Source organism: Dermochelys coriacea, chromosome 9, assembly GCF_009764565.3.
Source record: "Dermochelys coriacea isolate rDerCor1 chromosome 9, rDerCor1.pri.v4, whole genome shotgun sequence".
Classification (NCBI taxonomy): Eukaryota; Metazoa; Chordata; order Testudines; family Dermochelyidae; genus Dermochelys; species Dermochelys coriacea.
Genome location: NC_050076.1, coordinates 45,220,108 through 45,246,068, shown reverse-complemented (window position 1 = coordinate 45,246,068; position 25,961 = coordinate 45,220,108). Strand labels below are relative to the sequence as shown.

General features: G+C 44.0%; 1 protein-coding gene across 1 annotated transcript in view; it reads right to left on the bottom strand.

Moving 5' to 3' along the window:
• Positions 1 to 25,961, bottom strand: part of GPC1 (glypican 1) — a 367,159-nt gene that overhangs the window by 168,635 nt on the left and 172,563 nt on the right. Inside the window, exon 2 of the mRNA XM_038416638.2 lies at positions 17,810 to 17,968. Coding sequence (XP_038272566.1) covers positions 17,810 to 17,968 — 159 coding nt within the window. The remainder of the gene's footprint in view (positions 1 to 17,809; positions 17,969 to 25,961) is intronic.

Here is a 25,961-nt window from a genome sequence, read left to right as displayed (position 1 = left end):
TAGGGCAGAAGGGGTCAAATTTTGGGGAAAATGGGCAGAAGAGTCTGTGACCACTACAGCACACTTTCCTCCATAGCCTGGAATGGAACCCAAGATTCCGAAGTCTCACCGATCCTCTGTTCACAGCAGATATCTGTGATACCCACCGGCAAAATGTGTCTCTTCTCTTTCTAGTGCTGGTCCACATGACCTGTTACTATCAGTTCCCCTGCAAGCTCAAGTGGCAGAGGTCTGTGGAGAATATTTAAAGACTCCACTGGGGATGGTTAACTATGTGGATGTCAATATGATGCCAACATGACAGAACGTCATTTTTTCCGTTTATTTTTATAAAACCCTAGGAAATAACCCACAAAAAACTATATTAAAAGACAGTTATCAAAGTTGCAAAGTCCAGCACTCAAAAGGTAGGAAATACCTTTATTAAGGTTACAGGGGTTCTGTGGAAAAAACACTATGTGATCATGTAATTAAAGATGGTATCATAATACATATCTACAAGGGGGGCAAATTAAGGTTGCTCAGGCAACCTGAATTCTGGCGTTTCGTAACTTTTGAGTGCTAGACTTTGCAAACAAGATTCTTTTAATGTAGTTTTTTGTATGTAGTAATATTTATTGTTTAGAGAAAAATAAACCTTTGGAATTGGCCTAGTGTCCTGCAGGTAATATTCTGCATGGGGAAGATACCTGTTGGAAACCCCAGTTCTAAAGACCTCTTAGAATGAGCTTCAGAGACTCATACCTGGGTAGGAAATGGGACTAAAAGCTTAATAGTACTTGACAGTATTCTCTCCAGTGAATTAAGTGGTGTTTAAAAGCAGGTAAAAAAAAGATAGCTCCACAGAAAAAGAAAACATCTTTCAAACAGGGTCTCATAAATGTTACTGAATTAATTTCAGATTTGAAAAGAGCCACAATCTTCCTGGGCTAGGGTAAAAATGAGTCCAGTGTTAACAATTCTTGTAGCTTTTATTTTATTTACTTCTATATCATTGAACTAGGATATCCATAAGAATAGACAGGGTAGAGGGGGAGGGATATAAAAATAATTCTGAATGCCCCATTTGTAAGCTCCTCCCACTCAACCTCACACCTTCTGTTCTGTCCTTGGGTCTCTCTGCTTTTCCATCTGTGACCCTTCTCTTCATTCAAATCCTTCCACACAGTTAACTTTGTCCTTTCAATGCTGCAACACCAAGCATTGTGCAGATAATTAACGCCAGACAGAAACCCTATTTAAAGCTTATTAATTCAACCTGTGCTTTTGAACTGTATTGTCACCAGGTGATTTTAAACTAAGATTCTTGGGGCAAGGACCATGTCTTCCTTCAGCTTGGTAAAATGATCTGTCCCACCCTAGTCACCCAGACAGAAAAGGATTCAATGACTGGAGTATTACCCACTAGGGACAATTCCACCCCTCCTGTTTCTTGAGAGTTTCCCAAGCAAGTGAACCTGAGCATAGACTGGAAGGCACATTGCATGTTAGTGTCTTCTTGTCTAATCTCCTTACTAAACTGCTGAGTGATGAGATGAGAGGTGAGTCAGGGAACCTGATACGGGTATGGACGGATGGAGCTGGAGTAGCTGAAGAAAGCAGTGCTCCTTTTCCAATGGGACTAAATACTGGCTATGTCCCCTGTGACAGGCTGAGTATATGCGGCAGCACAATGTGTTTATAGGCATTCATTACTCCTCAAGGGCCAATGTATTCATTTTTGTGACATTGGAACAGGGCTTTATGTTTTAAAAGCGAATCACTACATTGTTGGGTCCGTCAGAAACAACTCCATTATCTCCAGCATTTTAAAAGTTGAATTCAGACCCGATATTAATGTTACACTGTAACAAACATTACTTCCAAGCACCTTCATTAATGGGAGGTATGACCCCTGGTTTGCAGCTGTCCAGCTTTTTTTGATTACTGGTATACAGCTTGAAATACAGTCAAGCAGAGACAGACATTAGTGAGTTGCTTAGTGATGCATTACTTGCAAGACACTAATGGAAATCAAAACAAAAGGTTAAAGGCCCAAAATAGTCACATCTAATTTGTTTCCTTATTGTTTCAGGGTTCTCCTTAAAAAGGTAGATCTTCACTTATATTTTGAAGAGCTCCAGATCACAACTTAACTCATCACATATCCTTGGATTTCCGTGCTCTTCTAAAGCCAAACTAATGGGTTCATTCTCCTCCTACCAGATCCCTAAAATAAGGTTTAACGTATGCACTATTTTCAGCTGCAATCTTCAATTGAACCTCAGGAAGTTACGTGCCCAAATCCTATGAATTTCAATGCAAGTTGCGCACCTAACTCCTTGGGCACCTTAAAACACCAGTCTTAATTCTTATCCAAAACAACCTGTGAACAGTTTTCAAAGCTCGCGATAAGATCATTTTTCCTCTTTTGTCCAATCTCCTTAAAGACTATCCTTTAGAAGCAATCATACGCTGAGCCACTGAAGGAGATTTTGTCTACTGTTGTTTTAAGCAGAGGAAGCAATCAATGCTGAAATGCATACATTAGATTTGGAAAAGTGGTTACAGCAAAGGCAAAACAATGCACGTTAAACTAAAGCTTCAAAAACCATTAAGTAGTAGTAGTAGTTTCAGAGGAGAAATAAGAAATCCTTATTTCTTTCCACTAGTGAAGAGTAGGATCTTCCATATCCTTAACAGAACATTTATCCCTCTACATACAAAGGCACCATCTTTCTGGTCAAGGTCTGGGTGACACTGCGTTCTGATACTCTTGCTACTTTTCGTTAATTAGCCAGGGCCATTGTTGAACAATACAGAGCCCTCTATCCCCCCTTAAGGGTAGATCATGAAGTCTATCAATAGATTACAAGTCAGAAGTCTTTACTGCTATGTAAGGTTTGTAGCCTCTGAAATAAAGATAATGTAGTTGAATTAGTCCCCTGTGCTGCATACTGAGTTATATTTTAGATACCCCCAAAATATTTTTGTGTATCCTTTCTATGGCTCCACTTCAGCAAAGCATGTAAGCATGAGTTTAATCAGAAGCACATGTTTAAATGCTTTGTTGAATCAAGTCCTATGTGGGCAGTTCTAGTCTTCATTCTCCAGACTGTGGAACAAACATTGTACCAGTGCTGTCTTGGCTAACCCATAGCTTTACCAAAGACGTATTATACCAGTGATCACTTTTTCAAATAGTCATGAGCAGTCAAATAAATGGCGTGTGTTATTGTAATGGGTCATTTTCAGCAAAGAGAAGACAGAACCAAAATTAGGCCCCGAAACAGTCCAGGACAGCAGCAGTTCAGTTCCAGGAAAGACCCAGGACAGAATATATTGCACTAGCTGTATTTTTTTTTAAGCCAAGAAGCCATGTTAGTTGATTACAGATGCTTTACTTCCCTCCTCCTCCTACTTCTCATTCCATGTTTTCCTTGTTACATTGTGGTGAACATAAAGGCCTCTTTCTACCAAAAAACTGGCAAAGCATTACCTAACTTCTGGTGCGGATACCTCAAACATTAGCCTGATCCTCAAAGGTCCTGAGCACCTGGAGCTCCCATTGACTTTGCTGGTGTTTGTGCTGTTCTGAATGCCAGAAAATCTGTCCACGAGACACAGCCACAGCCACCTCTTGTAAGGAAAGTCTCTGTTGTACTGTACCCTCAGTTTGTATAACAGGTTTGCAGACTTCGTAAGTTCTTCTGTTCAGAAGGCCTTACACAAAAGGGGTACCACAGCCAAATGGTATATTTCCCCATTTTAGAGACTGGGACTGTCTCTTCCTCTCTGTAATACAAATCTGAATTAGCAAAGCCAGTAAGGAATGGGATGATATTTTATAGCCTGTACTCTTAAAGGGGCACACCTCGATAAGCAGGATCATTGCAAGTTTTGGAAAAGAAAGAGGTGTGGTATAGTAGAGAGGGCCTAGACCGGAAGCCACGGGACATGGGTTCTATTCCCAGCTCTGTCACTAATTTAGTGTGTGACGTCGAACAAGTCACTTCAGGTCTGTTTCCCTTTCTGCCCCTAGTCTGGCTTGTCCATTTACTGGATGTTGCACAGTAAAGAAAAACCCACGAATAGCCTGTTCCAGCTTACTTGGGTTCACAGGGCTTGGGCTGCGGGGCAGTTTCATTGCTGTTTACATTTCCAGGCTCAGGCTGGAGCCCTGGGATCCTCCCACTCTGCAAGTTCCTAGAGCCTGGGCTCCAGCCTAAGCCCGGAAGCCTACACATCAGCGAAACAGCCCTGCAGCAGGGATTGTCTCTTGGTATCTGTATCAACAATGGAGCCCTGATCTTGGTCCAGGCACCTACTTGCTTCTAACACAATAATAAATAATAAAAATAATATAATATAAAAACAACTGATTATAATGAGCATAATTTTTGCGGAGAAAAGAACCTATATTGCCGTGAATGAAAGAAAACACAAGAAGAAACACCCTAAAAAAAATCAAAATGTAACCTGCTATGCAGAAACTTGCCATATTTTCTGGTACCATAGTTTCAACTTTACTATATGTGCTAGGAATCCAGGTGGCACATCACCTCTCATGCCCAGTTTTTGGAACCAGGAAGACAGCTAAATTAGATCTTCAGTTGATTAGAAACAGAAAGATGAATCTGGAGAAGGACTGAGTTGTACGTGCACAGACCTTCTCGGGACTTGGCTCATGCAGCATAAATGTCATTGCAACAGAGCTGCCTGAAGAAATTCGACTTCTTTACTTTTCTGAGAAAAACAGAGTGTAAGAAGGCTGAAGGATGGGAGCTGTTCCAATTTAAAATTATTTAAGTTTCACTGGCTCACTGTATGTTGGTTCATATACTAGGCTCCTCTAAAAAGCCATACAGAAAAATGTCAGCTATTCGTCTCTCATTTCATTCTTTTGATCTCAATCCGGCCGTGTGAACACAACTGCACTCAGCATAATGGTTCTTCCATCACTGATGGTGACATCCAGCATTTACTATAAAAGCTAGGCTGATTGACTGTATATTCTGTGAAATTGGAGGTTTTCAGAAAGAGTCATGCATTAGGTCCTACACATTAAAAATAAAACCCATCAACACTGTCTTCTAAAATGACTGTCAGGACATCACTAACTTCTTGGTAAATTATTCTGTACCATCCGATGTCTCAGAGAAGCAGGTGATGTCTTTCATGTCCCAGAACAGATGTGCATTTCACTGTTATTTAAGCACTTAGAAGAGAGGGGTTTTTTGGGTGGGGACGGGACGACAAAATATGGTAACATCTGTTGTTTTATTGATATGCTGTAATTGAGACATATGCTTTACCTTTCCTACATAAATCTATGCATCATAAGCATGAACAAGCAGCTCATAATACCTACACTTTTGGGTCTGCTAGTCCTTCTACACAGCACCCAAAAGCAGTGTGCTTTCTCATCGGGTCAGCACTCCCGCCCACCCCACCCCCGTTTTATACTGTGCTTGTGTCATCCTTTAAAGCAAACTGCTGCATGCACACTACAACATACCCTGCAGCACACAATGGATGTTTGCAGCTTCAATGTGAAGAGAACAAGCTGTAAGGAGAAAGAAAACTCCAGGTGCTAAAACTGTTATAGGTGAATATAAGCATTCACTTCCCCGAGGCAACTACCTGTGGGGAGTAATCTCTCCATGTTCTGGAATGCACTTTTGATAGGTACCCCACCCCATTCCACTAAAACCATAAATACCGAGTGAGATGTCCAATACTGTACATGAAACAAATTTGCAGACAGCAGCAACAGGACCATCATAAATCATTCCCAGTTGTTTGTGTTTTCTTAAGGTGGTTCTGTATCAGAAACAAACAGCAAAGCCACTGATGGCTCCTTTAACCTCACTTCTGAGAGGAATAAAAAAGGGTCTTTTGTTGTGCATTTTGTTGTTTCTTTTTCCATACGCCCCATTTTGCCACCTCTTCAGGACAACTCCCTTTTCTTGTCGGGTTCAAGCTGTTTTGCACAAGCTGCTTCAGCGTAGAAAATCAGGATGAATCCAGAGAATTGCATTTGATGCTCCTTTTCAAAAGCATACTCATGCACTAGCCACATCCTGCTCTCAGTCGTATTGAAGCTGCTCAGGTGACCGAGGGCAGAATTTGGCTGTCAATTGAACCCCAAAACTATTTTTTCCCCCAGAAGATTTTAGTGAATCAAATAGTAAATCATTTTGTTTCAGTGCTGAACTTTTCCCTTTTTGATTTAAAAAATACAATTAAAGGTAATTTCAAAAGGAAAAGTAGTTTCGAATCAAAAAGTAAAAACATTTCATTGAAAATGGTCACAATGAAACACCGCCTTTTTGATTTTTTTAAAGGTTTTATTCAACTGAAACAATTTGCCAAAATCTATACAAATTGACAAAAATGTGTCAGTTGACCTGAATGTATTTTTTTTTTAATAAAAAGGAGTTTTGCTCGAAAAATGTCTCCCTGCTCGAAGTGTAACTGAGGGCAAAATTTGGCACATGGTTTTTTAAGTGGGTGAGCATTTACCAAATACACTGTAGTTAACTGTTTCAACAATGCAGGATGAAGCTTAAAAGCACATTTAGCTAATTTGTTAGCTCTTGGGTTTTTTCCTGCTCATAAAGGTTTCTTTTATCACATCTCAGACCAAAATAGAAAAGGAGTACTTGTGGCACCTTAGAGACTAACAAATTTATTAGGAAGCTTATGCTCTAATAAATTTGTTAGTCTTTAAGGTGCCACAAGTACTCCTTTTCTTTTTGCGAATACAGACTAACACGGCTGCTACTCTCAGACCAAAATACACTCTCTCTCTCTCTCTTTATATTATATATATAATTTTGTGACAAAGCTCTGTCCTTGCCTCTGTGGGTCCCACATTTCCTGGCGGATTTCGCTAGCCTCAGAGGCTCACTGTTACCCTCCACATAACCCTTCTTTCTCTAGAGACAAGGCTCACAGTCTACTGAGCCATTTTCATCATAAGCCAGCGAGGGAGGTGAGGAGAAGTTATCCTTCCTTGCACAGTCTCTGTTGTCTCCCAGTCTCAGTGATTAATCGGGGGCAAAGGGGGGGGGAGAGCCCGGGCCCACCCTCTACTCCGGGCTCCAGCCCAGGGACCCTAATAGTATCAGCTATGGTAGCTGACCTTTTAGAAACATGACATGTACAATTCCCTGGGCTACTTCCCCCACAGCAGCCCTCACTTCCTCAAGCTCCACTTCACCCTTACCTCAGGGCCTCCTTCCTTGTGCCTGATATGGTGTGTACTACTCAGCCTCTCCAACAGCACAACTTCTTCCCACAGCTCCTGACATGCACACCCACCTGACTGACTGGGAGGCTTTTAACTAGTTTCAGCCAGCCCCTGATTGGCTTCAGGTGTCCCAATCAACCTAGCCTTCTCCCTGCCTTCTCGAAAGTTCTTAATTGGCCCCAAGTGTCTTAATTGACCTGGAGCAGCTTCCATTTCACTGATCCTGATTCCAGGGATTTGTTTAGCCTGGAGCGAATCTCTCTCTCCCCCCACTGCTCTCCCATAGCCTTCAAGCTTGTAGGGAGATGGGAAGCTGCTACTCCTACTGCTAGGCCCTAAGCTCTCCCTGCTGCTCCAGCTGCTCCCCTGGCTGGGCCAGACACCCCCCATTCTCTGCTACTTGGCTGATGGACCCCCCACTCTTGGGTGCTACTACTGCTCCAACTGCAGCCCCGGGGGGGGGCTGCTAGCCCACTCCCCAGAGAGGAGGAGTGAGGGACCCCATCCACTGCTGTTGTGGACACCACCACCATCACCACCACTTGAGTGGGGTCCTCTCTGCCTGCCTGGACCACCACCTGGAGTTCCTGGAGCTGCTGCTGCTGTGGAGTCTGCTGGCTGGAGCTGCTGAAGCCCGAGAAGGAGAAGAAGAGGACCATCTACCAGTGGGGGAGCACCTGGAGACTTTGCAGACCACTGTGGAGGGGGCCTAAGACTGAGTAATTTTCAAACTGTGCTCTTGTGGTGGGGGTCTTGACTGTGTTTCCAGGGACACAGGGGGTGTGGTGTGGAGCTGCCCCCCAATCCATCTATGTGTCCCCCCAACCCCCACCACTACTACCACCACCGCTGCCCCCTCCACCACCCCCACTGGCTGTATACCATCCGCCTCAGCTCCTGCCTCTGGACTCAGCTGCTTGCTTGGCTTGCCATGCCCTATTTCCACCCTTTGGGCCAGAAACAGCAGCCAGCTTAAAAAGACTTGTGCAAGCGCACGAGGGTGCATGTGTCCCCCAGGACTGTCTACCCCCCAGCTTGCCCTTTACCATTTGCCACTTGTAGCTTTGCCCTCCCTTTTGTCCCAGACCCCCTTACTAGCTTCAGTTTGTTTGCCTGCCCCGCCCATTTCCTTCTGCAACCTTTGTTTGCCCCGCCCCAGCCTCTGAAGCTAGCCCCTTGGTTTCCCTGTTCTACCTCCAGACGGCTTAGCCCCTCGCTCCGTGTGCCCATGCCCCCTCCCATGCGCTTGTGCAACTCCCCATTTTAGTTTAGTTTTCCCCAAGCCGGCGGGAAGGGCCAGGGGATGAAGAAGGGGAAGGGCCCCGCTAAGACGGCCAGTGCCACGCAGCTGGAACCTGAGCCACCAGGGGCATCCCTCGCTGGTGATGAGCATTCGACCTCCTTCCCGGGAGAGGACCCTACAGAAGAAAGTCCACCTCCTGATGCCGTGGCTGCCAAATCCACCAGAGAGCTTGCGCCCGGCATCACTGAGAGCCCTCTCCCCACCCAGACTCTCACCTCTACCCCTGCCCCTGCCCTTATCCCGCCCACCTCCCGAGATGTTACTGCCACCCCTGGGACTGTCTCCTTCCCCTTTCCAACAGATGACTCCCAAGGAGTGGCCTTTGTGTTTACCCATCCCGACCCACCAAGGGCTGCTATCCTCCCTCCGCCGCCCCCTATCGCCCCAGCATTCAGGTCAACCCATCAGGAGCCCCGTCGGCGGTCCGCACCCTGTCTGCCCGACTCGGTGGGCCACGGGGCTATACCAAGGGCCCCGTCGGGGAGTAACCAGACGATAACCCCAGCCCCCCATGCGCTGCGAGAGGAGTTGCGGGAGTTTCTAGAAGACGTCCGTGGCTCCTGCAACAAAGTCCAGCTTGCCCTCCAGCGATGGGGGGACTTTAATCAAATCCTCCGGGCCACAAGGGCCCTCATGGGGGAGGGGAAAAGGACCGGAGGCAGGGCACCGCGGCCTACCAGAGGGTCCGCCTCTTCCATGACTCCTTACTCACTTACGGGGTGGGTCACGGACTGCTGCGCAGCCCGCCGGGAGCCACGAGCATCCCTGCCGGCGAGGATCCCCCCAAGCCCTCCTCATGGCACCCTTTACCATTGCAACATTGAACACCCGTGGATGTAGGATGGGTCTCCGCAGGTCTCAGGTGCTCTCCTTCCTTTGAGAGGGGAGGTACTCGGTGGTTTTCCTGCAGGAGACCCATACGGATCCGACCGCCGAAGACAGCTGGCGGCTGGATTGGGGGGACCGGGTCTACTTTAGCACCTCACAGTTCGTACGGCTGGAGTGGCGACCCTGTTCTCCCCCAATCTACGGCCCGAGGTGCTGGGGGTCACCGAGGCTGTGCTGGGTCGCCTGCTGCACCTCCGGGTCCGTATTGTCAACATCTATGCCCCAGCAGCAAGCCCGGAGCGGCTGCAATTCTATTAGCAGGCATCCACCTTCCTCGGCACCTTGGGTCCTCAGGAGTGCCTGGTCCTGGGAGGGGACTTTAACATCACCCTTGAGGAGCGGGACCGCTCGGGGACCGAGCAGAGCCCGGCCGCCGTCGCCGTCCTCCAGGAGATAGTCGAACACCACTCCCTAGTGGACGTCTGGCGCGACCACCACCCGGATGACACTTCCACGTTCACCTTTGTCCGGGTGGAGGCCCATCGGTCGCACCACTCCCGGTTGGACCGCATTTATTTATTACGCTTTCATCTTTCACGAGCCCACTCCTCCAGCATCCGGCCGGCCCCATTTTCTGACCATCATATAGCCACCGTGACAGCCTCCCTCTGCGCAGAGAGGCCGGGGCCAGCCTATTGGCATTTTAACAACAGCTTGCTGGAGGATGCGGGCTTCGTGGCTTCCTTCCGGGAGTTCTGGCTGGCCTGGCGAGGGCAGCGGCGTGCCTTTCCTTCGGCGCGGTGGTGGTGGGTCCTAGGGAAGGTGCACGCCCGGCTCTTCTGCCATGACTACACCCGGGGCGCCAGCCGACGGAGGGATGTGGTGATAGAGCAGTTGGAACGGGAGGTCTTAGAGCTGGAGAGGCGTCTGGCCGCCAGCCCCGAGGATCCACCCTTCTGCGGAGCGTGCTGGGAGAAGCGGGAGGAGCTCCGGACCCTCGAGGACCATCGGGCCCGGGGTGCCTTTGTTCGATCCCGCATCCGTCTCCTTCGGGAGATGGATCGCGGCTCCCGCTTCTTCTATGCCCTGGAGAAAAAGAGGGGGGCTAAGAAATATATCATCTGCCTACTGGCAGAAGATGGCACCCCCCTCACGGATCCGGTGGAGATGTGCGGGAGGGCGAGAGCCTTCTACGCAAGCCTATTCTCCCCGGATCCGACCGATCCCAACGCTTGCAGAATGCTTTGGGAGGAGCTCCCGACGGTCAGCGTGGGCGACCGAGACCGGCTAGAGCTGCCTTTCACTCTGGCCGAGTTCTCAGAAGCCCTCAGTCGCATGCCCACCAATAAATCTCTGGGCATGGACGGGCAGACCGTGGAGTTCTACCGCGTGTTCTGGGACGTCCTGGGCCCAGACCTAGTCACCGTCTGGGCCGAGTCTTTGCAGAGCGGGGTCCTCCCTCTTTCGTGCAGGCGAGCCGTGCTGGCCTTATTGCCGAAGAAGGGGGACCTCCGCGATTTACGAAATTAGCGTCCCGTCTCGCTCCTCAGCACGGACTACAAAGTCATGGCAAAAGCCATCTCGCTGCAGCTAGGGTCCGTGCTGGCGGATGTAGTCCACCCAAACCAGACCTACGCCTGTACGAGGGCACATCCCGGGCCGCAGCATCTTCGACAACCTTTATCTGGTCCGGGACCTATTGGAACTTGGGTGTAGGGATCGTCTGTCGTTCGAATATGTCTATAGCCCAAGCTCTGCAAGCCCCAACAATAAAGAAGCGTTCAGTCACAAAAACAGTACAGCCACCCAAGAGCACATCTCCAGATCCCAATCAAATAAATGGCTTCCAAAGCATGTCCTGAAGTTCAGCAAACTCAGGTTGGTTTGGACCAATGGGGAAGCAAGTTCCAGAATCAAGCACAGTCCTCTGTCTTATAGCTCCAGGTTCAAGGTTGAGAGTTTCTAGCAATCTCAACTGCAGCAACATGAAATTTGGAGATATCAAATAGAGGAGTCCTAGGCAAGTTAGGGGTTTGTAGGTCAAAAGCAACAGACTAAAGTCCCAGCTGTGCACCAATAGGCAGCCAGTGCAGATTCCAGAGCACTGGTGTCATGTGCTCCCAGAGAGACACTGCCTACTAAGCATCAGCTGCAGTCTCCAAATGAACACAAGTTCAAGGCATAGTCCCACACAAAGTGCATGTTCCACACATAGCGATTCTGATGGTTTTGCAGTGAAGCTTTGTGTGTATACGTATCTTATACTTAAAGATGGGCTCAAGCCACAAAATTCAAATGCCTCTAAGTTAATCATTGTTCAGATCTGGAATTTTTGTTCTGCCTGTTATAATGATAGGAAATATTTGCAAAAGTCAGGTCGTGGACAGGATTTCGACCCCAAATTTTAACGGGGGGAAATAGGCTGGACAGCTGTCTATCCATCTGTTTTGTTACAATAGATGTTCACACAAGCAGAACTTTCTCCAGCAAATCAGACGTTGATTTGATAAAATGCACTTAAATATGTACTTACAGTCTTTAAGCTACACTCCTAACTCCTCTCTTGTACTGTATCCTAAAATAAGTGAATTTCTTTTACAAAGAAACATTTGGTTAAACTTAAAATAAGTCAGAATAGCAGAAAACACAGTACTTTAGCAATCCCCTAAATGGTTAACCGTGTTTCATGACAACTTCCAACACTTTACGCACCTTTACAGGTTAAAAGAAAGATTCATTTCAAAAGAAATATGTAATTGTCTAAAAACAACTCCAAAGTCATGTTCTTAATTATGTACATTGCCTTGTGTCACAACGTACTTGTTCTCCAGCTACTCATATTTGAAGTTATGTAAGCTTGTAGATGATATCAAATATTCTAGTAGCTAATCTACTATAATTTTATGTTAAATAAATTGTGATTGGTGCATCTTAAAAATACTGTACTTTGTCAGTTTACGTCAGCTATGTGGTAGGAAAATGTAAATTTTCAATTTTACTTTTTTAATATTCCCTTAAAAGGTCTAAATAATTACAAAAAGAGATTTTCTGGCTCACAGCTAAAGGTCTACAGCCACACAAGCAGTGCTGCTAACTGCACTGAAGTGTTTGAGAAGAAAAAACTGGCACAATATTTCACTCTTATTTAAAAGTGATTTTTAAAAAAGGGAGAGAGGGAGATAGATTAGGGTTGGAACAATTAAGCTTTGATTAAAACCATAAGAACAGCTTTGTTCCTTTCTGTTTGCAGCCCCTCACTGTCACTGCCCATTGACACTTGCTCTTATTCATTGTTTTTACACATCTATGCCAGCAGTGTTTAGAATATAATTATATGCCGTGTGAGTCCCAGGGAAAGCTTCTTAGATGAAGGGGTGGAGTAACTATCCTACAGGCAGTTACAGAACTACAGTAGCTAGCATCACCTATATAAAAAAATGAAGTATAAATGAGTTGAGATGTATTCTAGATAAGATGTAACCATCAATATATAGTATAATGCTATCAGATCTTTTCATTTGCCTTTTTCAGGTGGATCAGAGATTTACCAGGAATTGATTTTAATCAATAACTGATTTGAAAAACAACAACAAAGTTTTATCTGAAACCTTGAAAAATGTAAGATTTCTCAACCTCTTAAAAATACTCCATATTTGTGACGGAGAAACAACAAAGAACAATAAAAAGAACAGGAGTACTTGTGGCACCTTAGAGACTAACAAATTTATTAGAGCATAAGCTTTCATGGGCTACAGCCCACTTCATCAGATGCATAGAATGGAACATATAGTAAAGATATATATATATACACATACAGATAAGTTGGAAGTTGCCATACAAACCGTGAAAGACTAATTAGTTAAGATGAGCTATTATCAGCAGGAGAAAAAAAACTTGTAGTGGCAATCAAGATGGCCCATTTAAACAGCTGACAAGAAGGTGTGAGGATACTTAATTTAGGGAAATAGATTCAGTATGTGTAATGACGCAGCCACTCCCAGTCTCTATTCAAACCCAAGTTAATGGTATCTAGTTTGCATATTAATTCAAGCTCAGCAATTTCTCATCGGAGTGTGTTTTTTGAAGCTTTTCTGTTGCAAAATTGCCACCTTTAAACCTTTTACTGAGTGGCCAGAGAGGATGAAGTGTTCTCCTACCGGATATGATATGATCACATATTATAACATTCAAAAAACGTATTTTTCTGTAGCCCACGAAAGCTTATGCTCTAATAAATTTGTTAGTCTGTAAGGTGCCACAAGTACTCCTGTTCTTTTTGGGGATACAGACTAACAGGGCTGCTACTCTGAAACAAAGAACAGTGAATTTTGCCAAAGAGGCTTTTACAATAGAATGGCTGTTGACTGCCGTTGGCATGACTCAGGGAGTTTGTTGGCTAACTACTGCTTTCCTGCCAGCAGAGGGAGCACTACACATTTTTTGCAGTTTTTTGTCCAGGTAGGGGGATTTTTTTCCCCCATTTAGGTATCAACATTTTATCCCTCCGCCCTAGCCCTTCAGACTACATCAATTTTAAAGCACGGTAAATCTCAGTCCTTTTGAAAAATCTATGTCCTTTTGAAGTGTTTGAAATGTAGACATTTTTCTCAATCTCCACAAATCCCCCCCCCGCCCAGACAGTCACAGTTATCTTCAAATTTCTCCTTCAACAACCTGAAATACAGAAACAGGGCAAGATCTGCAGGTAAATGAGCCACAAGGAAAAGCTAACTGAGCTGTAACTAGCCTTCCTGATAAACACACCCTGAGTAGGCCCTATACATCTCTAAAGTCCATTGCTCCATTCCATATCAAGTTAAACTACCTTGGGAATCTAGAATTCAGATAAATAATATGCAGAGGACAATCAAATCTTAGGATTGCAAGAACAGAGTTGAATCCCATAGTTATGTTTTTTAAAATTCAAATTTCATGCCTACATACTATTTTGACTTTTGCCCTAAAAACACCTTCAGAGTTTGCCCCAGGAGCAGACAGTGAGAGTGACATGGCGGATTGTAATTCCTGCAACTGGGCAGAGGTGATTTTTCAGATAACAGACTGTCAGACCATTTGGGGCTTTACAGACAAAACTAACAAGCTGAATTGCTCCCAAAGCAGCGTGTGGAACACCAATGTATAGGACAGTACTAATGAGGTGGGCATTTTCTAGATGAAGTTTCTGGGTCCTTTACAACTAAATGCTATTGCAGAGATCAGCACTGAGATTACAAAGACATGATTTGCTGTGAAGCAATCTGCAACAGAAAGGGAAAGTGGTAGCCCTCCAGGCTACCAACATGCCATCCAAACAGGAGAGAATCTGTGAATAATGTGACCTTCAGCCTGTAAATAATATTAGCAAAGGTTGCGTACCCCATTCCAAGGGAAATTACACTCACTATTCTGTCCCATTCCCTCGAATATTTCCCTCCTATAACAAAAAGGAGATGAGGCGCTCAGGGTTATCCACACACTGATAACACTGCAAGCCTGAACACAGCACTCTCTCTCCCCTACAGGCCAAAGATACACATCAAACAAGAGGGATGAAAAGAAGAAATCTTGCAGAACTCCATACATGAATGACCTGAGGGAGGGGAAAAAACATTTATTACCATACTTCGGGATATCTCCCAAAGGAAGGGACAAAGCCATTGAAGTGCCTTTCCACTGCTTAACAGGTAATTTATCAAAACCTAGTAGTTAATAGTATTGGAAGCGGCTGATAAATTAGATCTAACAAAACCTACAAGGACATTTATATCTGTGTCCAGCACCAGAGCGAGCATAAATTGGGCCCTACCAAATTCACAATCCATTTAGGTCAATTTCAAAGTCATAGGATTTTAAAAATAGTAAATTTCATGATTTCAGCTGTTTAAACGTGAAATTTCACTGTGTTGCAATTGGAGGGATCCTGACCTGAAAAGGAGTTGTGGGCACGGTCGCAAGGTTATCGTGGGGGAGGGGGGCTGTGTTACTGCTACCCTTACTTCTGTGATGCTGCTGGCAGCGACGCTGCCTTCAGAGCTGGGCAGCTGGAGAGCAGTGGCTGCTCCTGGGAGCTGAGCTCTAAAGGCAGTGCCACCACCAGCAGTAGTGCAGAAGTAAGGATGCATGGTGTGGTATTGCCACCCTTGCTTCTGTGCTGCTGCCTGCAGAACTGGGCCCTCAGTCAGCAGCCGCCACTCTCCGGCCACCCAGCTCTGAAGGCAGCAGCGCAGAAGTAAGGGTGGCAATACTGTGACCCCCTAAAATAACCTTGCAACCCCTCTGCAACTCCCTTTTGGGTCACAACCCCCAGTTTAAGAAACACTGATCTCCCCAGTGAAATCTGTATAGTAGTACAGGGTAACAGCACACAAAAGACCAAATTTCACGGTCCATCATGCATTTTTCATGGTTGTGAATTTGGTAGGGCCCTAAGCATAAACTTCCAGCTTGAAGCAAGAGAAACTCCTATATTTAAGGCTGTTTAATAACATCACTCTTTGTGCGCAAAACATTTTGTTAACTGTAAACCAGCTAGCAATCCCAGTGGTTGAGGATGCATTTGTTTCTATATCATTTCTGCAAATGATCTTCCCCCTACCCCCTCAACCCACTGCAGCTTCAACTCCTTCTATCTGAAATTTCCAGTACAGTTGTAAAATCAAATTTTGCTCCTAGGCAAATTCAAACCTGAAATCATAAATAGGCTTTTGCATCACATGTCCTGCATAAATCATAAGCCCAATATTGATTGCAGCAGTAGTTAAGCAAACTAAAAAAGATGTAATGGGAGCAGAAAACATCTTCCTGGGCCTGAGGGCTCCACTGAGGTTATGCCTGCCACAAAAGAGCAATGATTTGTACATTATGGTTTGATAAATACTTTGTTTTCTTGAACACAGATACTGCTTTGGGCCCAAGAAAAATGTTAGATATAGGTCTTAGAGAGATAAAAGGAATATTTTTCTCAAACACTGGAAAACAAATCACAAAGAACATCTGGGTGGCTCCAAATCAGAAATTTAGAAAGAGAAGGACCCTGATTTTGTTTTTTTTTAAAGCCAACAATAAAACAAAATTGGTTTATTAAAGTGTTTGCCTACTGGGCAATCTCTGTTTGTTAGTGTAATCCTCAATATTTTGAGCCAAATTCTATCTCAGTTACCTCCAGGATGTGGCATTGTGTTCAGTCACATGCCCTGGATGTGAGGGTAAGAGTAAGTATATGAGCCATGATTTTCAAAAGTGCTACTGAATATTACAATATCTGGGTGCTCAACTTAAGGTACTGTAACGGGGCCTGATTTTCAGAGGGCAGCAAGTGTGCTCAAGCCTTTCTGAAAATCAGGTCCTTTTACAGTGTCAAACTGGGCAAACAAAATCACTAGTCACTTTGGAAAATCCTGGCCTTAATCTTTTCTCAGGGCAAAATTACAAATTATTCCCAGACTTCAAAAGAAAGTCTTTGCTATGGTCAACTTCAACTATGCAGCTGCAATGCACGGTGTAGAGATGCATTGTCTTGGTTTTTTTCCTATTCAGTGAAAAAGACCTTAATCTTGGCTATCTGCTTCGGAAGGTCAGGCAAATTTCTGTAAATCTCTGTGTTTCTTGAAATCTCCAATTTTACCCTTCTATCCATTATTACCTCCCTCCCACACACTGTTCTTTTAACTATAGCTCCATATGACAATTGTTGATAAAGGTAAGAGGACTGTGATTCTAAATGCCTGGCTTTTTTCAAAATAGGTATTGCTGATAATAGATATGATTCCAGAACCATAGGTCAGCTCTATTTTGCCAATAAACCACTTATTTCCACTGGTCTTAAGACCTCAAAGCTTACAGCTTGCGCAGCAAAACTGATTCCACTGGCAACAGAAGCAGCCAGCCAGCCATATTCTTTGCTTAGTGCTTTGAAAGTGATGCTGTATCCCTGACACCATACTTCTCCACAGCACTCTAAGGGTGAGTGCTGCATTAAATTTCTGTCACGAGCATCTGAAGGCAAATGACACTTGCTAACCTATTTTTCATTCAGAAAACTAACTACAGATCAGAGTCTTCCCTAGCATCATGATTTTCACCTACAGCTCAAGGAATATTGCCAAGCCTCTTGTAATTACCTCAGATGTTATGCTGCTGTGTTAATACTCTATGTTGTTATGGGTGTCTCTAAAAGCCACTTCTGTGCCTATGTATACCAGTCTTAGCTACATATGGATGTAAGACTCTTGAAAGGTCCTTAATAAAAACAGATTTTCAAAGTAATTCTATAGTGAAAATGCAACGTGTGCTATAACTCGTATTGAAAGCCATGATACAATAACAGCTACAGAACACAATACACAAAGAGAAAGCCAGATGGCAAAAAACGAAACTAAAACCCTGGGTCTAACAGTTAAAGAGCAACTAGCAAAACTGGGGTAATCTGTATGTTCTTTACTTACCATCAAAGTTTTTGTACTGAGATGTTAGGGTCACCTGTGCTGAGCGGCTGGCTTCTGTCATCATGTCTTCAAATTCACTTTGGCTTTTTTTTGAGAAATTCTCCTCCATCTCACTGGTGCAGCAGGTGTAGCCCTGCGGGCAGATCCTCAGGTGTTCCCCTAAAGTGAGAAAAAACAGTAAAAAAGGGTCTGAAAAAGATTTCATCCAAGATGACCTTAATATCAAAGTATCCAAACAACACATAGCAAATCCAATTCTACCCCCATTTAATTATGTAACTGAGGGCAGAATTAGGTCAGCTTACTTAGCCAATAATGTAACTTACTCCATTTTGCTATTGCAGATGCTCTGTGTTTGAACAGGAATTTTCTCATTCATAAGCAGGGTGTGTGGGGTGGAGGAGAGGAATAGTATTGCACTCTATTAAAACTCTGTCCAGAATCTCAAACTCTGCCCAGAACCCCAGAAGAGATGGATGTGCCTGATCAAATGATAATATTGAAATTGTTGTCAGACTTCAGAATTAACAAACTGAAACAAATGGCAACAGCTCACTTTTCTTAGAGCAATTGTTTAAGGCTCCTAGCCAGAACAGTCAGACAATGTGACCTCACTTCCCATTCTGGAGCAAGTTTCCACAAGCATGACCAAACAGGGGGAGTTTGAAAGTCAATAGCATTTAGGTGCCAAACTCCCCTTTGTGTCTTTTAAAATCATCTTCTTTACTCTTTTTAAAAATGAAACTTTATAATTCGCTGAAGCTGACAGTACGAGCAGAAACACGCCAATATGGCATGTTCTTGCTCAATATGGTCCTTTTTCACATGCCAGCTCTTTGTTCTACTAGACTCGGCTTATGTTTGACAAAGTGTATCAATAGGGAAAAACTCTGCGGCCTCAAATTTGACACCATCATTTCCTGAGAGGGAGAGAAGAAGAACTCTGAAGGTGAAAATCCTGTTTTAAACACAAAACGCTAATTTGATAAGTATCAGCAATAACAAGAAGATCTGAAATGTGAGAGAATTCATATTTTAAATTTGATAATTCAACAAAATTCTATAATAGGCATATCCCTCCAGTGCCTCCTGCAACCTCTCTGTTGGAGCAAAAACAAACATTTGTATAGGCACAGTTGGCAGCAGCATCATTTAACAATTACCTGGTTTTTTTAGGATTCTTGAGAAAGAGCCATCCACCTGCAAACACACCTTGGATATCCTCCAGCTCCCAACCAGAGTGCAACTGAACGTAATCAGACATTTTTTCAAAAATCTTGTTTTAACCATGCACTGAGATAATCCAATTACCCTGAAGTCAACATATTTAATGTAATTTGATTGTGATTGCCAACAATTTTGCTGGCAATTTTAGAGGATTGCTGCCTTAATGTCATAGCTGAGCTGAAACATATACTTTAAACCAGGTCTTGTCTTGTGTTTCTCTAGTCTATGTTAGAGCCTGATCCTGCAAGCCCTCCAAATGGAGAATGTTCCATTAAAATCAATGAGAGCTCCTCATGTATAAAGCTTACATGCTATAAGTTCTTCAGGGCAGAGAATGCATCTTACCTGTTAAGCACAGTGTTAATTAGTGGCACTACAGAAAACATTTTTGCTCCTGATGCTTGCTTTTTTGATACATGTCATCCAATATTTGTTGGTGTAAGCCTGCACAGGCTCCATGTACCCTGCCATACAAAGCAGAACCACACTGGCTCTGCTGCCATCTTTGTAAGGTGGGAGGGCAGGATTTTGCCCGTAGCAGACAGACAATATGGTGGATGCTCGCACAGTGCGTTCAGGGCCGGAGCCCATATAACTGTAATCAGTGGAAGTCTTTTCATTAGGTTTGGCAGGACCAGGACAACTCCAGCAAGGTTCTATCTGAACTTCTGCCTCTCTAATCTGTAGCCACATCATGTTGCCCAAATGTGACTTGCAGTTATTGAGTCCTGTTCTTTCAGAGACCCTTCACCTATGCTTCTACATCACTGTGTTGCCTAAGACTACATTAAATTAAACTTCAGTGCCTGAATTTCCACCGCTGGCCTCCACTGCTCCTGCCTTCCCATCTTAGAGAAGGCAACATTTCCTACAAGGTCTCCTGACTCCAAGTGGTCCTTTCTCTTGGCTTCCCCCAAGAAAAAGACACAGAAGAAACCAATTGGCCCAGATAGGCATAAGAACAGGAGCAGAAAGATCCCATTTCAGAAGAACCACACACAAACACCGTGTAACATGACACCCCTGCTAAATAAAGTTTTAACTGTCTTTCTTGTCGAACGTCTTTCTTGCCCCAGTTTTCTCTTTCATTAACTAGCCTCTTACAATCCATTCCCGCACCCCGACCCATACTTATAAAACTACATTTGTATGAAAAAGCCAGTGTGAGAATTACTGCCCTGCTTAGGGGCAGAGGAAGAGCTATAGTTTCTCACCAAGACATACCCTGGTTTCCTGTCATGGAAAATTAAAAACTTGCTTCTTGCCCAGATTTTTCAGTTACAGTTTCAGTTTCAGTTACAGTTTCAGCGTACACTTCTCTGACTCGCATAGCTTGTAACAAGGGATTTGGTTTTATTTACACTTGCCCTACTGGAGTACACATCCATTAAATACAGCATTACGGCCTTTCCACTTCGCCTTCACTTGCAGTCAGTTTGAGGTGAGGCCTTGCTGTGTTGGACTTCATTTAAGGGTCTCCAAACAAACTAACTCAAAAGGCTGCCTTTACCAATGCACAGCCTTGAGTCAGGACAGATTTTGAGATAATCTTAGTTTTGCTTTAAAAGTAAGGCTTCATCCTGCACACACTTAATAACATGAGTAACTTTACACAGGAGTAGCACCATTCCTCCTATGTGTAAAGTTATTCACAAGCTTAAGTGCTTGTAGAGACAGAGTCATTAGGAACCCTTTAAAATCCTGCTAATAAACCATGTCTTCCCGCCACTCCAGGCAATATCGTATGACCTGGCATCTATTTCAACCCCCTTCTTTCCAATGTAACAAAAAGGTTTCAGGCTGTGGAGTGGGTACAAAAGAAGAGCCCCCTTTCATACATGAAACTGCCAAGCTGGAAACCATGGCATACATGCTTCATGGCTCCACTGTGCAGACAACTGCACACAGGTTTGGCCTGACCATGAGGCGAACTGAGGCGGCCACCTCAGGTGCCAGACTGTGGGGGGGAGGGGTGCCACTAGGACCCAGAGTGTAGAAAATTGTGTCTGCTGCTGGTGCATATGTATTCTCTCTGCTCTAGCTGCACAGAGATGGTGGAGTGCTGTGCTGGAGAGAGGAGGGCACAAGAGACATAACAGGCAGGCAGGCGAAAAGGTGAGAGGAAATAACAGAAAGCAGCAGGAGCTGCAGGGAGAAAGAGGAGGAGGAGCCTCTTATGTACCTCTCTAGAACCCCCAGGAGCCTGGAATGATTAACACCAGCTTCCCAGGGAGCTTCCTGTTTCCCGCTGCTTCCCTGAACCCACATGAGGAGAACAAGCAGTCAACTGAAGTAGTAGGTGCCAGTTAGGCCCTTAAGACACTGATATATTCCTCACTCAGGCCCTGCTACCAGCCTGCTTATTTGTCCCCTTCAACTGAGTGTTGAGAGCCACTATAGCTGGCACAGAACAGCAGTCATGAGTGAAAGAAGAAAAACGCCCCTCTGGGGCAGCATTCAGAAAAAGAAAGAAAGCAAAGGAAGCTTTTCTATCCAAGCAGGAAGGAGCTCTCCTGAGATACATAGTCACAAATGTTCACAGTGAGCCTCCTGGCCCCACTGAGGATGTGAGTGGTGAGGAGATGCCTGATTTTCCAGTTAGTCAGAGTGCAGGTGACCTGGCAGCTACTGCAGCATCCATATCTCCATCTCAAATGGATGTAACCATGCACATTCCTGAAGAAAAGTGTAGATCAGAGAGTGGTGGAGGCACAAGAAACAGCTGCTGCTGAGGTTAGTTCCTTAAGTCTAGATGATCCAGGACTGTGGACCCACTTGAGCAGTAGCCTGAAGGACTTCCTTGTACTGCATGGGATACAGCAAGTGAAAAACTTCACGTTCCCCAAAGACAATGAAAATAGAAGTTTCCATCCAACACATTACTGGCGTGAAATTCCCAATGGTGACAAAGTGGAGAGGCCATGACTTATGTACTCAGAAACCCAGAATGCTGCATCCTGTTTTTGCTGCAAACTCTTCCAGTCTAATGTTCCAGCCACATTGGGTTCTACAGGAACAAAGGACTGGAAAAATCTGGCTAGAAATCTGGCATGCCAGCAAATCACCAGAGATCATTCCATAGGTGGAAAGAGCTTGATTCATAGATACTAAGGTCAGAAGGGACCATTCTGATCATCTAGTCAGACCTCCTGCACAACGCAGCTTGAGATGAGACTAAGGTTAAAGGCCACCATAGATGATCAGCATCAGAGTCTCTTTACTGGCAAAATGTTCTGAAAAGGCTCATTACCATTGTGAGAATGCTTGCTACCCAAAACCTAGCACTGCGTGACACTTCAGATCAGCTGTATCTGCCAAACAATGGAAACTTCCTTAAAATTATGGAGCTGATAGCTGAGTTTGATGCTGTACTCCAGGAGCATCTAAGAAGAGTCACCACCCAAGAAACGTACACACACCACTACCTTGAAAAAACAATTCAAAATGAGATCATGAGGCGAACAACAAAAAGTCAACAAAAGTCAAACAGAAGATTGTGTCAGATTGAAGTCAGCAAGATATTACTCTGTTATTCTGGACTGCACACCTGACATCAGCCATACTGAACAAATGACTTCAATGGTGCGTTTTGTAATAACAGAACCTAGTGAAAATGTCCCTGCAATGGTGATTCTCAGAGAGCATTTTCTAGAATTTATTGAGATTGATGATACTACAGGAGCTGGTATGACAAATGTGCTTTTTAAAAAGCTGGAAGATATGGGAATTGCAATAGCTCACATGAGAGGTCAGGGCTACGATAATGGTGCCGACATGAGAGGAATGAACAGAGGAGTGCAGACACAGATCCGAGAATTAAACTCTCAAGCTTTTTTTGTCCCATGCAGTTCTCATTCACTGAACTTGGTGGTCAGTGATGCAGCATCAGCTTCTAGTGAGGCTGCTGAATTTTTAATGTAATTCAAAGCATCTATGTATTTTTCTCTGCATCAACTCATCGATGGCAAATTATGAAGCAACATCTGGGAACATCCTCTCTGACACTGAAACCACTGAGTGCCACATGATAAGGAAAGTCGAGTGGAGGCGATAAAGCCTATCCAACACCAAATTGGGAAGATAGATGATGTCATAGTTGATATTATGGAGGATAATGCTGTGACAGGAACTGTTCGTGGGAGAATCGTGGCAGAGGGAAATGGAATCACCAGAAACATACATAACTTCAAATTTCTGTGTGGCTTAGTGTTGTGGCATGACATACTGTTTGAAATAAATGTTGTAAACAAGAGATTCCAAGGTGTTGACCTTGATATATCTGGAGCAATGGAACAACTGGACAAAGCAAAGTCATAAAACAGTCTTACCGGTCAGATGAGGGACTTCAAAACATTCTGAAGAGTGCACAGAAGTTAGCATAGGAACTTCACACTGAAATTATTTTCCCACCCATTCAAGAATACAAGAGTCACCGAAGACGACGACATTTTGATTACGAGGCACAGGATAATCCCATAAGAGATCCCAAACAACAATTCAAAATTGAATTCTTTAACCAGGTGCTAGATTGTGCAATACAGTCAGTTGAAGAACATTTCATGCAGCTCTAGAAACACAGCAGTATATTTGGGATGTTTTATGATATTTCAAAACTCTTCACTATACCTGAAGAAGACCTGCACCAGCAATGCAGAGCACTAGAGACAGTGTTCACACTTGATGACATGCGCGATATTGATGCGAGTGATTTAGGTGATGAACTGAAAGCCCTTTCAAGATACATTTCAACAGGATCAATTCCAAAGGCTGTTCTGGAATACATATGCACAAACAAGATGACCACCCTCTTTTGAAATGCTTTTGTTGCTCTGCGCATACTTCTAACACTTCCTGTAACAGTTGCCAGTGGAGAACGCAGCTTCTCCAAGCTGAAGTTAATAAAAACACATCTACGCTCCACAATGACACAGGAGAGGCTGGCCGGCCTTGCAACCATCTCAATAGAGCATGAGCTGGCCCAGACTGTGGGCCTTCAGGAACCAGTTCAAATCTTTGCAACCAAGAAGGCACGGAAAGCACCACTTTGATTATTCAAACAGATAAAAATGGCAATGTTTACTATGCAGACAAAAAAAGTTAGATTTGCTGTTCAGGCGTTTGAAAGTTAAGTGTTACTTAAAATTTTGGAAGAAGGCATTTTAAGTGGTTAGTGCTCCTTTATTGGGGTAGGTAGCAGAGAAATACCATGAGAGGAGTAGAACAGGCAGAAGGCAGAATTGAGACCTTTCAAAGTTTTGGCCCAAGCAAGGGGGCATGGGGGATGTCATAAATATAAAGGAAAGGGTAAACACCTTTAAAATCCCTCCTGGCCAGAGGAAAACCCTTGCACCTGTAAAGGGTTAAGAAGCTAGGATAACCTCGCTGGCACCTGACCACAATGACCAATGAGGAGACAAGATACTTTCAAAGCTGGGGAGGAGGGGTGGGGGAGAAACAAAGGGTCTGGGTCTGTCTGGGTGATGCTTTTGTTGGGGACAGAACAGGAATAGAGTCTTAGAACTTAGTAAGTAATCTAGCTAGATATGCGTTAGATTATGATTTCTTTAAATGGCTGAGAAAATAAGCTGTGCTGTATGGAATGGATATTCCTGTCTTTGTGTTTTTTTGTAACTTAAGGTTTTGCCTACAGGGATTCTCTATGTTTTGAATCTAATTACCCTGTAAGATATTTACCATCCTGATTTTACAGAGGTGATTCTTTTTACTTTTTCTTCTATTAAAATTCTTCTTGTAAGAAACTGAATTTTTTTTTATTGTTCCTAAGATCCAAGGGTTTGGGTCTGTGGTCACCTATTCAAATTGGTGAAGATTTTTGTCAAACCTTCCCCAGGAAGGGGGATGCAAGGTTTTGGTGAGGATTTCGGGAGGGAAAGAAGTTTCCAAACGACTCTTTCCCAATAATAAACCCGGTTAGGCGTTTCATGATGGCAGCGAAAGTCCAAGGGCAAAAGGTAAAATAGTTTGTACCTTGGGGAAGTTTTAACCTAAGCTGGTAAAAGTAAGCTTAGGAGGTTTTCATGCAGGTCCCCACATCTGTACCGTAGAGTTCAGAGTGGGGAAGGAACCTTGACAGGGGCGTCATTTGAGCTCCCCGCCTCAGGTGCCAAAACGTTGTGGGCCGGCCCTGACTGCACATTCATCAAAGTTGCAGGTCAAGTAGGTTCCTTTACAATGGATTTTAGAAACAAAAGAAAGGAACAAAACTTGAGGCTTTCCAGTCCAAAGGAGAACAGCGTCTCCCCTTGGGGAGGAAGCAGCACTGAGAAACAGAATCCAGCACTGTGTCAAAGTTTCATTACACACAATGAGAAGCAGCAAAAGTTTGAGAGTCACTAATTAAAACATGACATGACCAGACAAAAATCTGCACTTTCCCATCCTTATCAAATGTATGGGGCACATTTGAGTAAATGGCATCATTCCAAAACCTTTCTGTGCTAACAGAGCACCAAACAGCCTCCAGCTAACGCTTTTCAGAGAAAAGGAATGGAAGATTCACAGAAAGACAGAAAAGAAAAACCTCAAAGCTAAAATTGCTTATTTTCCCGCAACTTTTGTGGTTTGAACCTAAAAATCTATTTTAAGCACTTTTAACCCAAAGCAGATTCAGTTCTTTTTAAAACAATATTTAATTTTCAACACCACAGTATTTTATCTCAGTGGGAGAGTGAAGTTTCCAGCATTCCTCTTTGCAATTCAAATGCATTGCACAAAAGAGTTTTAAAGCCCTGTGAAAAAGCTGTGCTTTGGTTTTTAATATGACCTATACTTGCAGTCATTTATTTATGGGCTCAAAATAGGTGTGCTACACATTGTATTTTTGCTTTCCATTTATTTCAGAGTGCACTCGTTTGCTAATTTGCCTTTATGATGTCATTTTCTTCTTTGCTGAAGTTGTGTTATA